Genomic DNA, 14,911 nt, shown 5'->3' on the forward strand with positions numbered 1-14,911 from the left:
CATCATGAATGATAAATTTTATTGAGTAATGAAGTTGATTAAGGAATAACGGGAGATTGCAGTGTAGCCAATCAGAATAACGTATCATAATGAAACATACATCTAATGTAATTATTGGATAATTGCAATAGATGTAACAATTTTGAAAACAAGGGAGATAAGTCACATGCATATTCTATCTTCAGTTAAATTTTAAATATGTGAATATTTATTAAGAGATAAATTGCTTAACGATTTGGTGGAGAATAATGTAATATCGGACATTCAAGATGGGTTTAGACTAGGAGGATAATGTGTAATTCAATTTCTTGAAATTTTTGGTGAAAGAGAAATATGTTGGATTTTTCATATCCTGTGTATACTTTTTTTCAAAATCATGTCTAAATATTATAAGAAGTACAAATAAAATGTGAGCAATTTCCATAAATATGAAAAATCAATTGTAAAAAACTTACCCTAGATACCACTCTAGTTCCTGGTCTAAAATATCTCATTGTTCTACATGCCTGTAAATATATATACAAACATTACTTTTTTTTATTTCATTTTAGTTATTGGAATAACAATGTGAGAACATATATACAAAATAAGATGGGAGCATGCACTTTTTGTCATTAATAATTTGTCCTTCAAATATTGTTAAAGATATGAGTAACATGAATAAACTAACTGAAACTGAATTAGAGCTATACAACAAATAAATGCAGTGTGCAGTTAAAAAACCAATTTTTCAAAACTGTATCATCCATAAAATTTACATTTTATGCCATTATACAGTCAAATCTGGCATAAAGGTCACCACAGTGACAATTATTAAATGATAACCTGTCTTAGCATGTCAAGCTTTTCTTGTCCTATGCATTTAAATAGGGTAAGTTTTTTACATGTCACATCGTTGACCTATTTAAACTGGCTTGACTGAATTCATATTCATATTAGTATCTATTTTGCAATATGACAAGAATCACAAGATGCAGTGTTCTCCCCAGAAATTTTGGATAGCATCACATTTTGCGTAAAAAAAAATAACTGTATGTCAATTGTCGCGTCGCGTTGATGCTCTATTTCCTTTATATGTTTTAGTTTATATTGTTCAATTCATAACTGAGAATACAATTAAACTGTAACCACAAAAACAGTTGTTTCAGTTTATGTTTTCTTTATTTATTTATAGTTACAGAATTATTTTTTTCCTCTTGTGCCACATAAAAATAAATATGTGGTTTCAGTTACCCAACAATAAGTCAAATGAATGAATGGTTCATTATAGTGCAACCTGTATATATACAAAACTAAATATCTAGTCCACAAAATTAACTATTTTTTATATTATATAAAGTAAAGATAAAGTAGCAAAAGTAGCAAAAAAAAATCAATTAAATTTTTTTTTTTATCATGTTTATGAAATTCATTGTTTCATGGCACTCAATGAATTAGTCCCAGTTGTTTCTTATCTTTACATCAAAATGATATGTATTTTTAACAAAGTTATCTAACAAATAGTCTGTTAATGCGTAGTTTTCTCAATTGGTATTTTTTTCTGTCTACTGTCCATCTGTTGTCATTATCATGAATATGCGGATTTTTGTCTTATCTGGTCCGGTTCCGATCCGTAGTTTACACAAAAATGTGTAATGGCGGCCGTAGAAAAATTTACGAAAATCAGTCCGAGAATAAACATTGTTTGACAAGAGATTGTGAATGAAGAAGACGCTTTTAATGCATTAAATGGATTAAAACAAAACTTTAGCCAATTATGATCACTTTTTAAAGAAGTATAAAACTTATTTTAGCTCAAAACCAAAATTCTCATTCTCGTATTACCGGAAGAGAAAAAAAGTAATTTTTGGAGAGTTGCACAAATAAACGACTTTTAAAAAAAAAAATCGTTTCAATCTTTGAAATTTCGTTATTCAAAACGTAGATTTCGAATTGTTTTGTGATTGCATTTTTCCATGTCGAAATTGGTGATTGCAGACACGTGGTATTAGTCATGTCACAAGTGTCAGCTTTGGATATTCGCATCCAAACAGTTATAACCCTGAGGGCAATTAACACCTGGCTATTTAATCTCTTAATTGCTTTTAGTGTCCGACTTAAAGGGATTACAATTAAAGGTGATATAATTTTTATGATCATAATCGATAATAGATGAAAGTTCAAAATTGAGGACAAATAAAATAGCATCTTTAAAATAATTATAGCGTCGCAGGAATTATTATAGCATCACGGTGAAAAAATATAGCATCGCGGTACCACGACGCTAAAACGGCCTGGGGAGAACACTGAGATGAGGTGACGGAATATTCATCAACTTTGTATATTTCAATATATTTATTTACCTTCAAGTCTATGGGATCTCTGTAGTAGAATGCATTGACCCCTGCAGCTATTAACGATGGTTTTGTATCTAAAACAACAGCTAGATTGGCTGGGATGTAACAGTGAGCATAATGGACTTCTTTCTTCACTCTATCAGATAATCTACATATATACAATAGAATCATATAAATTTATAATATAGGCCTCAGAACACAATTATTCTTCCCCTTGGCTACAATGCATTTTTAAGTTAAAGTCAAATTGAATTAAAAAAATTGCACCGCCACAAACATGAAATAAATTTAACTGCTTATAGACCATTATTATTCTAATAAAATATGCTTGTCCCAGTACAATCCATCAGTGCTTTTTCTTTTGAGGGCCCTATTAGCATGCCAATGGTAGGATTTGAATCTTGAACAAATGACGAAGGCTGATTTCTACCCTACTTTCATTTTGGCCAAATCACTACTTTCACTTTCAACAATAATTTTTTTCCACATGTTTTACTTATTTAAATATATATGCAACTGATAGGACCACTCAAATAGTAAACATTTCAAAGAAAACAGTAGACAGATTACTTGGGAAGAAATACCACATATAATAATTGGGAACTATATTCCTAGACCACGAACCAAGGGAATTAATTGTGATCTGAGGCCTATAACCATAATAATCCATGGGCCAAAGTAACAATCAGTGTTACAACAAAGATTTGTTGTACATTGTATTTGTAAGTGTCTTTAAATTAAGCTTTGCCACTAGCTTTGTATAAATGATTGTACAAAACATTAAGCATTTTTGAGAAAAATGGCATTTAAATCGTATCCTTAAACTTTTTCTGTACTATTTTCAAATGAAAGTGACAAAAGACATTGCATACTTGTCTGACAGCATATTATTTATCTCAGTGTTAGTAAGGGTAGCAGTGTAACAGTTTCTGACATATTTCACTTGGGAGTGTGTTTTATCTGTGCAGGGATATGGGTTAAAACTTACCCATCAAACCTTTGTCTGACAGCATTATTTATCTCTGTGCTAGCCAGTGTGGCAGTGTTATAGTTTCTGACACATTTTACTGCGTATTGTATTTCAGGTACACCACTAGGCAGGGTGGTTATCTGTGCAGGGGATTGTGGAAATGGAATAATGTGCAGGTTTCCTTGAAAAATATAAACCTGAAAAAATAAACAAGTCATTAAATTTAGCATTTTATACATGTATGCTGGTAAAGAAAGTACATTGTAAATAAACATGATAAATAATTATGTATGCATACATCATGTACATATTCATGAACCTACAAAATTTATGCACTGCAAATCAGTTAATTGTTACCTGGTTTTCTTTTTTTATTACTTCATTTTAAAGGGTGATCAGCTGATTAAGCTGCATTAGGTCAAACCAAGAATAATATTTAGGACACTAAAAACATTTTCTGTAACACATCTACATTTCTTTTTAATTAACAACATTAATACTTCCTTTGCCCTATGTCAAAGATATAATCAAATAAAATGTTATTGTAAAAGATTCATCAATCCCTCTTTTTGAACAGTTCTATGTTTGTTTTAACCATCTTTTGAATTTTGTCAACAGGAAATTTGTCTATATATATTGTAAATATAATAAAGATGGAATGCTATGTGATGAAGAAGGGGCGATTTACACAGCTCTCTGAAACAGACAAATGGAAGTGAGAAAATGAATTCATCAAAATCGCCCTGTTTCAATATTTAATAGGTAAACCAATAATTAGTTATTTTTCTCAAAACCTTTATAAAAAGGAAGACCTTTTGTTGTTGATCTTTTTTATCATGTTACATGTAGCTGTGTTTGAATCTCTACTACAAGCAGCAGATAATCCTATAAAATTGAGAATGGAAATGGGGAATGTGTCAAATAGACAATCACCCAACCAAAAAGCATTTAACAGCCGAAGGCCACCATGGGTCTTCAACATGTGTTCAATGCAGCAAGAAAATCTTGCACCCGAAGGCTCGTCTCAGCTGGTCCCTATACAAAAATGTATACAAATATATGCTATAAATAATGAAATAAATACTCTATTTTCAGCAGTATCAGGTTCCAGCCATTTTGGAAGATTATCAGCAGCCTCTATCAGCATAAACTCTTCATCACTATCCTTAATTCTGAATTAAAAAACATGATACTGAGTAACATCTTGTCATTCATGTTATTAATATGACAGTCACATACTGATAAAAGATGTCACCAAATAAAAGTTCATTCAAAATATAAAGCTCAAATGGAAAACATATTCAGGAATATTATTTAATTATCACTGAACAAATAATACACAACAGTATTTGTTCCTAATGAAATAAATGGTAAAGAATATTTGTTCCAGCAGGAACAAATATTACAGCATTGTTTATAACAAAGTTTTAAGAGGAATTTCTGTTAGACGTAACAAAATAGTATTTCCAATACTAAAGGGAAATCAACTAAACATGCTTATCATTTTTACATTTAGCTACTATGTAATACATGTAATAGTTGTTTGAGATAGAAATATGTGATGTACTACAAAAATATAATTACTGTGAGAGAAAAATTCACATGTTTTACACTCATCTCTAGAAAATCAAGAATCTCCAAAAGAAACATCCTCATATGAATAAAAAATAAATATATACTATAATTCACTTTTAATATATAGCAACAGAAAAACTACAAGTCTTCAAAAGTGAATATTAATCACTGATCATGAGTCATGAATATGAGGTCAAGGACACTTGACAAATGTCTGACAGAGAGAAAAACGTTTTATTTATCTAGAAGAAATCTACATGATGTAGGAAATTACAAATTCAATGCAAATATATTTTAGTTTAGGTTGTCAGTTTTTTTCTAAAAAAGTTTGAATATCATGAATATGTGCATAATGAATCTTTATAACTTTTGACTATCTTAAAAATACAAGTGAAGGTATCTTACTTTGCAACTAAGCCATCAAACTGTTTAGTTAATGTGAATAGTAGGTAAACAATAAGCCATTCATCCTCAACGTTATCACCATAACAGGTTTTTCCATACAGGTAAGGTGGTAAATTATCTAGAAATAATGTTAAGATGTTACACATGTCCTGTTTAAATATGATTATTATTATAAATTTAAACTTCGTTGTCTTGGAACAAACATTTCAAGCTTTTTAATTTTAACAAATTCCTTTCTTTCTTTCTTCAACCATTTTGTTCTCGCTAGCTACATGTACATGTAAACAACAAAAGAGTAATTTACTGTACATGTAGACTAGTCCTTGGTGTCCAGTGGCAAATTTTACACATGTTTAATGCATGTTCAGGACAATATAACTCAGACATGCCTGTGTCTTAGTAAAAGACTGAACAATAATGAAAATGCCTCACATCTGATCTTGAGCAAATTTTAAAAAAGGGTTACAATTTATTATTGGCGATTCAAAGTCAGGCAGAAATGCAATCTAAAAGTAAACAAAGTAACCTTTTTGTAGTCAAATTAAACTGCTCTGTTTGCCAAATGTGGTAGACAATTGTTGAACTAACAAAAGCAAGATAAGTATCAATATTCAAGTAACCTTTTTTCGCTTTGTCTCTTGACATATTAAATTTAAAGGATGGTAAAAGCCAATAATCAGAAGCATCGTCGGGTAGACAATCTTTCTTTTCTGCCATGCTAATTCAAAGATGACTGGTTTGTAATAATTAACTATGATCGCTTATTTTCAATTGTACACATTTCTAAATAGAGTTGCATCGCCAGTACCAGTGGCAAATATTACAAATGTTTAACTGTTAATGCATATTCAGGACAATATAATATCTCAGACATGTCTGTGACGGTGTGTCCAAGTACTTGACTGAACAAATTATAATGAAAATGCCTCACATCTTGGGCAAATTTTAAAGAAGGGTTACAATTTATTTTTGGCGATTCAAAGTCAGGCAGAAATGCAATCTAAAAGTAAACAAAGTAACCTTTTTCAGTCACAGCAGTCAAATTAAACTGCTCTTTTTGCCAAATGTGGTCGACAATTGTTGAACTAACAAAAGCAAGATAAGTGTCAATATATTCAAGTAAAATTTTTCGCTTTGTCTCTTGACATAAGGATGTGTCAACCAAGGGGAAAAGCCAATATTCAGAAGCATCGTCGGGTAGACGATCTTTCTTTTCTGCCATGCTAATTCAATGATGACTGGTTTGTAATAATTAACTACGATAGCTTATTTTCAATTGTACACATTTCTACAAAGAGTACCAGTCAAAATTTGCGGAAGTTCAGCACAGGTCGTAACCTCAAGAAATTGGCCAATCATTTAGATTGTTACAAAGTGCTTTGGGTCCGAATCATGTGATCTAATTTTTTTTGGTGAAAGATGTTGAAGCCGAAGGCATTAACTCAAGTTTTGAGTCAGGCAAATACTGGTGGTGTACAAAGCACACTGTAAGAATATTATCTAAATATCAAAGTTTATGAATTTAATGATATGCAAAGTATGCTAAAAATGAATGAAAACCATTTAAACAGGTTAAAAAAAAAGAACATGCAAGCAGGCTAGATCATACCTGAGACTACTATAACAGTTATAGTAGTCTCAGATCATACATGAAAGTAATCTCGGACTATAAACATACAATCAGAGACATATAATACAATGTATCTCTGATGCAATGTATAAAATTAAAATTATTTGTTTGTTTATAAGAGCCTAAAGAAGGTGGTAAAGGGTTATTTTTGTGCAATGTGTTTTGCCATTTTTATTTCCATGCAGCTGTGAATAAGGTTAGTTATTCATTTTTTTTCATGAAATCGTTAAAAAGATCAATGTGCAAGAAACTTTATAAATTGTTCATCATTGAATTTCAATTTAATTTCTTGTTCTTCCATGTAGAATCCGGGTCCGTTCGCCCTGATTCACATTCGCCATATTACCTGTTCGCCCAGGGTCCATTCGCCCAGATTTTTATTTTTTTCTATTTGTTGTCCAGTCGCATAATGTTAAGTATTTGAACAACATATATGTTAAATTTTGTTAAAAAATTGACAGAATATTTATATTGCCGCAATCATTTTATCATTTTGAAAATTTCACTTTGATTTATAGAGTAGAATACTGGTTGAAATGTATTTCTCTTTATTGATATTTGTTAACAAAATAATTGTATTCAGTCAATCATGAATGACTTTTATGTATGCAGTATAACTGAGACTAGTCTCCGAGTATAATAATAAATGAACTTGTAAATCCGTTTCATGATTTACAGTTTGTACCTCATTGTGTTTGTTAATTTCAAACTGAATATTTTATCAAAACAAGATGTTTGATTTTTATTAATAATCCACCAAAAGACAAGTATCACAATAATCAGTGATCCGAATTATTTGTCATTGAACAATTAACGATTCTAAACAAGCCATAAACTTTTAAATATTTTCCTGTTTCCATAAATTTCAAGAATATATACCATAGAAATATCTGAATAAGTTTATTCAACTTCAATGCCCTGAATAACAATATTTGTTTAGTAGGGCGAACAGACTTTCTGGGCGAACGTACCCAGGGCGAACATGTTATTAGGGCGAACGGTCCCGATACCTTCCATGTAGATACCCCCTTTAAGCCACTCTTATAAATTATAACTATAAAATGAGATTTACACTTGTTTGCTAGTTTGTCCACCATTACTATAATCACACAATTTCAGCAACAATTGCATCAGAGTTGAAAAAAGTGACAGACATATTTAATTAAAAAAGTGATTGTTGCTTGACACCTGAACATATATATGATATATATTGTTCCCAGCTTGACACCAAAAGGTTATTTGGAGACAGAATTTGGCTAAATACTGAAAAAAAAAAGAAAAAAAAATTTAACCCCAATTAATTTTAAAAGAGAAATTGAACCCCTTGAAGGAAATTTGTTGACAAGACCCATTGGTGGCCTTCAGCTGTTGTCTGCTCTATGGTCGGGTAGTTGTCTCTTTGACACACTCCCAATTTCCTTTCTCAATTTTATGGAATGTGAATAAAAGTTATAAGATTAGTGCATGGTGAATGAAAGCTGTCAAATCTTTTGTTATTGATGTCAATAGCATGGTTGTCGATCACCTCTTACATGTCTTAAATCAGTTGCAATATTATTATATTCACCATGAAACCAGAGTGATATTACAATAAACAAGAATGTGTCCTAAGTACACGGATGCCCTAATCGCACTATCATTTTCTATGTTCAATGGACCGTGAAATTAGGTAAAAATCTAATTTGGCATTAGAATTAGAAAGATCATACCATAAAGGGAACATGTGTACTAAGTTTCAAGTTGTTTGGTCTTCAACTTCATCAAAAACTATCTTGACCAAAAACTTTAACCTGAAACTCCCACTTTCATTTTCTATGTTCAGTGGACCGTGAAATTGGGGTCAAAACTCTAATTTGGCTGTAAAATTAGAAAGATCATATCATAAGCCACAAGTGTACTAAGTTTCAAGTTGATTGGACTTCAGCTTCATCAAAAACTACCTCGACCAAAAACTTTAACCTGAAACTCCCCCTTTCATTTTCTATGTTCAGTGGACCGTGAAATTGTGGCCAAAAGTGTAATTTGGCTTTTAAATAGAAAGATCTTATATCATAAGCAACAAGTGCACTAAGTTTCAAGTTGATTGGACTTCAGCTTCATCAAAAACTACCTTGACCAAAAACTTTAACCTGAAGTGGGGTGGACGGACGAACAATCGGAAGAACAGACCAGAAAACATAATGTCACCTACGATACTCTACTATCATAGGTGGGGCATAAAAATGTACTACACAGAATCTCAAAGTTGGGTTTCATATATACACAATGTATAGAATGAATTAGATTTATAATTTTTGAAAAACTTGGTAATTTAACTCACTTTACAGGATCAATTGACCTGGTGTCACATGGTATTTTGAACCTCCTGTAAAGTAAACTTGAGGTCTAAATACCTTAATATTATAAATTGACGCTGGAGTCATAAAACCGCATATTACAGTACAAATTTTCTAAAAAGTGTGTTAAGGTGTAATCAGATACAAAGTTGCAGGAAACCATATGCTCCTACATCATGTACATGTATATCATGTATTGTTTTATAAAAAGGGTCAATAAAAATGTCAAAACTGGAACAGGATTAGTATGTATGTATATACATGATATAGGTGTTGCTCTTACCCAATTAGTACATTAAGGCTAAATAGAAATTTTAATGTGCGTATTGTTATGCGTTTACTTTTCTACATTGGTTAGAGGTATAGGGGGAGGGTTGAGATCTCACAAACATGTTTAACCCCGCCGCATTTTTGCGCCTGTCCCAAGTCAGGAGCCTCTGGCCTTTGTTAGTCTTGTATTATTTTAATTTTAGTTTCTTGTGTACAATTTGGAAATTAGTATGGCGTTCATTATCACTGGACTAGTATATATAATATTTGTTTAGGGGCCAGCTGAAGGACGCCTCCGGGTGCGGGAATTTCTTGCTACATTGAAGACCTGTTGGTGACCCTCTGCTGTTGTTTTTTATTTGGTCGGGTTGTTGTCTCTTTGACACATTCCCCATTTCCATTCTCAATTTTATACTTGATAGCTATTAATTTTGATATTAAAAGGACTGCATATTACATGTATTACATGCATATACACTTTTATTTTGATGCTGATACTTGTAATTATATAACAAGAGATTTTTTTAATTGATCTATTTTTAGGTTGTTGAACAATGAAGGAGCCTTATTAGCCTATTCTGGTTATGGTGACAAAGATGCTGCTGTTTCAGCTGCTATAGCTGGTAACATTTGGACAGCCTATCAAAAGAGTGGATCTGCAGCTTTTAATGATGATAAATTAAAATTAGTTCTGTTGGAATGTGAGGTAAGAAAAGGAAAAAGCATTCAATGATTAGAACTCAATTCCAGAATTTACTTTTAAGGGTCCTGGGATGGATAAAAGGGGTTCCTGTCTTATTTTTGTAAATTCATAGGAAAATCTAAATCTTGTAACATCCTTCTCATCCCTTTTATGTCAAAATTGTAGTAAATTTTAATTTTAGATAACAATACCAAATTTTAAGAACTATGTTTGTAACAGGATTTCAATGAAAATCAATATGTACATGCAGGTACAATTTGCTATTCCAAAATAGATAGATCTTTATTCTCATTTATAACTAAATAACATAGTTACAGAGATGATAATACAAAATGTATATACAATACAACATATTTTGCATGTGTGAAATATACATAAATAAATGTAGTTTAACCAGGAGGACAGACTTTCACTGATATATAGTTTTTAAATCTACACAATTTTTCTAGTAAGACAATATTGACTGTAGTGAATACATTTTTAAATTTAAGAATATTAACATTTGTATAACAATAGTGTGGTAAATATTTTTATCGTTCTTTTTTGAAAAAAGGACAAGACATTTCATTATGGAATTCACCGCCGATGTCAGCAGATTAACAAAGGTGACATAGCCTCTCGGGTCTTTGAACATTTTGCCACTTCCCTGTCTCCACTGGCAAACGGTGATTGCCACACCTAAATTTACATAGTTTCAGTACATTTTTTAACGATAAAACTGAAATATAATTTTCAAATTTAAGTTCTGTTTTGAATAATTTATAACATAGACCTTTTGATGATTTATTTACATTTGCAAACCATTCTTGTTTAAACTGATCTTTTAACTTTTGTTCAATACTTAATACAATCCATTTTTTTTAGATACAATCTTGATTTTGCCAAATGTTTGACATACCACAATTATCAAAAATACTTTTGATAAATAACAACCATTTGTTTTCAATTCCATACTTATCATAATTAATATATATCAACTTATATAACATTGACGAAATCTTGTTATCAAGAAGGTTGCACCAAAATTTTATCATCCGTAATTTAACGTGTAAAGAAATCGGATATCTTCCCAATTCCCCGTACACCATAAAATTTGGAGTCGACCTTTTTAACAGTAAAACATGCTTACAAAAACTCAAATGTACTCTTTCCAAAATGTCAAGATTTTCGTATCCCCAGATTTCGGCCCCATATAAGTGTATAGGTAAAACAGCTTTGTCAAACATATCGAGCTGGCATTCTATAGATAGATGGTTTGATCTACACTTCTTAATAACACAATACATAGCTCTAGTAGCTTTATCTCTAAGATATTTTCTAGTTGCAAAAAAAGATGCATTTCTAGAGAATATAACACCAAGGTATTTATAGTTCTTAACAATTTCTATCTCTTCGTTTTTAATATAAAATTTCAGATTATTCTGTGGTCTACCTTTTGAAAATATCATTACCTTTGTCTTATTAACATTAATTTTAAGTTTCCAGTTTTCACAATATTGAGAAAAACAGAAGTAATTGCAAATCTGTGCTTGTCTCAGTGAGTAAAATCGAGTCGTCAGCATACAATAAGACAAATGTCTTAAAATAAATATCCAGTTCATCTTCTATATCAGATGTAATTAAATGTACAAATGTATACACCTTTTAAATCACTATTTTCTAAAAATTAATGAAGATCATTTAAGTATAAAGAAAATAATAAAGGAGAAAGATTTTCCCCTTGGCGTACCCCAATATCACTAACAAACATGTCAGATGCTTCATTATTATGTACAACTCTTGATTTCACATCTTTATACAAATTTTCTACAATTCTGAGAAATTTACCAGTTATCTTATTTAAAACAAGCTTATACAAAAGTGAGTTTCTTTGAACAAAGTCGAAGGCTTTTTCAAAGTCAACGAATACACAATGTAATTTTTTTCGTTTGACACGTAGCAACTCAAAGAGTGCATACAATGAAAAAATATGATCATTAGTAGAGTAGCCCTGTCGGACGCCTGCTTGTTTTTCCTTTAAGATATTAAGTTCATCAACAAACTCCCCTAATCTATCATTAAGAATAGATGTAAAAATCTTACCAAGGCATGACAATAAAGTAATAGGCCTATAATTTTTTGCGTCTAATTTACATCCTTTGTTCTTGAAAACTGGTATTATGTTTCCAATAAGCCAGGCCTCCGGCAGAATACCCGTATTAAAAATAAGATTAAACAAATTAACATATACATCAATCATACTGTCAAATTAATTTCCTGTGTCACAAACTTTTGGTTGCTTACCATTTATGGAATGCCCTCCATTAATACATTTTGTTTGGATGTAAAAGAAACTATATATTATCAAAAACACTTCAAGCATTAATTGCTGGCATCAAAGTTCCTGAAATGTGTCACACATTGCACATGCATGACATGCATAATTGTTTTGTATACATTAGTCTGTCTCACACTAAAATTTGCTAACCCTGGCTGACACATCAGTTTTCATATTTTAATGATGAATCACCAATAGCCCTAGAAAGATTGATACAAAATAAATTAACTGAGTTTTCTAACCATAACAACTGAACTTACAGTCTAAATCTGTCTCTGGAAGTAAATTAATGTTGATGAGATGGGCATAATTTTAAACACTTTTTGTATAAATTAACAAAACCAATGTGAACAAAAGGAAATGAACACAAAAGTCTAAAAGACAACATTTTGCTTTATTTAGTAAATTTTATTTGATTACAGCAGGATTATATAATTCCTGTTTTTAATTTCGACTTTTTAACAGTTTTCATGCAGAAGTCATTTAGGGTTTTGGTACATGAATGTATATCAAATAGTTAAGCAATGATTTTATAATTTTTATGCTCAGAACTTTTCAATTTGATTACAGTACAAACTTTTTGTATTTCAGACAGGAAAAGTAGCCATAACAAAAGTTGCAAATTTAATTCTGTGCATGAGTTCAAAAGAAAATGTTGGATTTGGAATGTTAAAAGCAAAGGTAAGGCATGTATACCTTTCTTTAGGCTGTACATGTGTACTTACAATGTGAAATGATCCTTCCAATTGGTCAAAAAGAAGAATATGGTTTATTTACTTAAATGTCATAGTTTTACTATAAGTGAGGCCCCTCATGGGGGGTCCTAGTAATCACATAATCACCATTTTTTTGCCAATATAATCACATAATCATTAAATATTTGCTTATCTTTAGTAATCAAATAATCATAAACTAAAAATACAGCCCAGGTCATCAAATAATCATGAAATATTTGGCTTAATAATCAAATAATCATTAAAAAAACGGCCAAGTAATCACATAATCAAAAACCCCATGAGGGCCCTCATAAGTATAGACTTTCTTATAAAAGAAACTCTTCATTTTATCCAAGTCATCATCGGAATGTACTGCTAGTGAAATAGTATCTCTAATTTGATGACAGCTTTTTGATCTGTAGTGGCCTTAACCATTACAAGGTGTAAACCCCTCTCATTAGAAATTCTGCAATTGTATGGTACTTATTAACTTATTATTCAGTATTTTAAGACCTGTTCAGATGAAAATTTATACTAGGTCAGTTCTAAATCACTGCACTAGGGATGGTTGGGTGTAGCAAATTTGAAATATGAAATTTGTCAAGATTAAGACTTTGTAGTGTTAACTTTGTTTTAGAGGGTTTTCCAGATGAAATTATTCTGATTTCTTTTATGAATCTTAGTTTGTTTATTAAATTGTAGTTAGCATTTTATGAAGTGTTAACATAACTGTATATTATCTTTCAGGCAGAAGCATTAGCCCTGTATCTAGAAGAACCTTTATCACAAGTGGCAGCATCCTGACAGTAACAACATGTGGTCATCCACCCTTTGCTACTGATCACCATAATGTCACCAGTCTCTCCATGAACTTCATACTTACTGTCATACTAGATGACTACAGTCAAATACTTGTTATATTGCTTATTGTTAAGTAAAATTGTGTAAATAATAATCAGAGGGTTTTTTTATTCCTATTCTGGATGACCCATGGTTCACCTTTTAATACCCAGCCTACCTAGCCTACGAAAGTAGGACAAACTGTGACTTGGATGGAGAGTTGTCTTATTGGCACTCATACTACATTTTCTTTCATCTATTAAAATTCTTTGAAATAAAGGGCAATGTAAATAACACAAAGTTTAGTTGAGCACCAGTTCAACATGTGCAACATGAAAAGATTTAAAGCATTGTACCACTTAGATACAAATATACAAAATAAAATAAATTTTGTGTGTCAGAAAATTTATAACTGTTTTAAAAAGGTTTATAAAACTTCCCTATTCAAATCACACTACGGTATATATGAAATATCTCTTCTTGCTGGAATCGGCTTGATAAATACTGAAGACCACAACAACAAGAGAAACAAGTATAGAAAGCACTCTTTATCAACATCAAGTGCCTAAAATGTTCATTCTAGAATCAAACACATGTATAGATTTTTTTCATTGTAGCTGAACAGTGGCCTACAATTGCTTACTGCTACTTCATTTTAACTGGTTGATAGTTCTCATCTGCAATCATATCACTTCTTATATTTATACATACCAGATAGGTAACTTTTTACAGAGAAAGAATTGTTAGAATTATGGCATAAATTTATTTGGTATGGCAAAATATGTGGTAATTATATTGAGTAGAATAACCTAA

The 14,911-nt window shown here is 31.1% G+C and overlaps 2 protein-coding genes across 2 annotated transcripts in view; one reads left to right on the forward strand and one right to left on the reverse strand.

The window, feature by feature from the left end:
* Positions 1–6,536, reverse strand: part of LOC143045386 (protein ecdysoneless homolog) — a 38,967-nt gene extending 32,431 nt beyond the window's left edge. The window contains exons 1-6 of the mRNA XM_076217844.1: positions 6,307–6,536; positions 5,287–5,404; positions 4,391–4,478; positions 3,325–3,503; positions 2,343–2,484; positions 456–506 (exon numbers count right to left, since the gene is read on the reverse strand). Of these exons, the coding sequence (XP_076073959.1) occupies positions 456–506; positions 2,343–2,484; positions 3,325–3,503; positions 4,391–4,478; positions 5,287–5,404; positions 6,307–6,508 (780 nt within the window). The 5' untranslated portion in view covers positions 6,509–6,536. The remainder of the gene's footprint in view (positions 1–455; positions 507–2,342; positions 2,485–3,324; positions 3,504–4,390; positions 4,479–5,286; positions 5,405–6,306) is intronic.
* An 89-nt stretch (positions 6,537–6,625) lies between these two features.
* On the forward strand, positions 6,626–14,213 carry LOC143045388 (ragulator complex protein LAMTOR2-like). The gene is made up of 4 exons (XM_076217845.1): positions 6,626–6,773; positions 10,066–10,228; positions 13,134–13,223; positions 14,006–14,213. The coding sequence occupies exons 1-4, from the start codon at positions 6,706–6,708 to the stop codon at positions 14,060–14,062; spliced, it is 378 nt and encodes a 125-aa protein (XP_076073960.1). The 5' UTR covers positions 6,626–6,705; the 3' UTR covers positions 14,063–14,213.
* Positions 14,214–14,911: the final 698 nt, after the last annotated feature.

The sequence above is a fragment of the Mytilus galloprovincialis genome, chromosome 9 (assembly GCF_965363235.1).
Source record: "Mytilus galloprovincialis chromosome 9, xbMytGall1.hap1.1, whole genome shotgun sequence".
Classification (NCBI taxonomy): Eukaryota; Metazoa; Mollusca; class Bivalvia; order Mytilida; family Mytilidae; genus Mytilus; species Mytilus galloprovincialis.

Excerpts from the sequence above, each read along its gene's own strand:
- LOC143045388 (XM_076217845.1), top strand. The coding sequence starts at position 6,706 with ATGTTGAAGCCGAAGGCATTAACTCAAGTTTTGAGTCAGGCAAATACT. Across the intron at positions 10,229-13,133 it reads TAGTTCTGTTGGAATGTGAG|ACAGGAAAAGTAGCCATAAC; the intron begins GTAAGAAAAGGA and ends TTTGTATTTCAG. Across the intron at positions 13,224-14,005 it reads TTGGAATGTTAAAAGCAAAG|GCAGAAGCATTAGCCCTGTA; the intron begins GTAAGGCATGTA and ends ATTATCTTTCAG.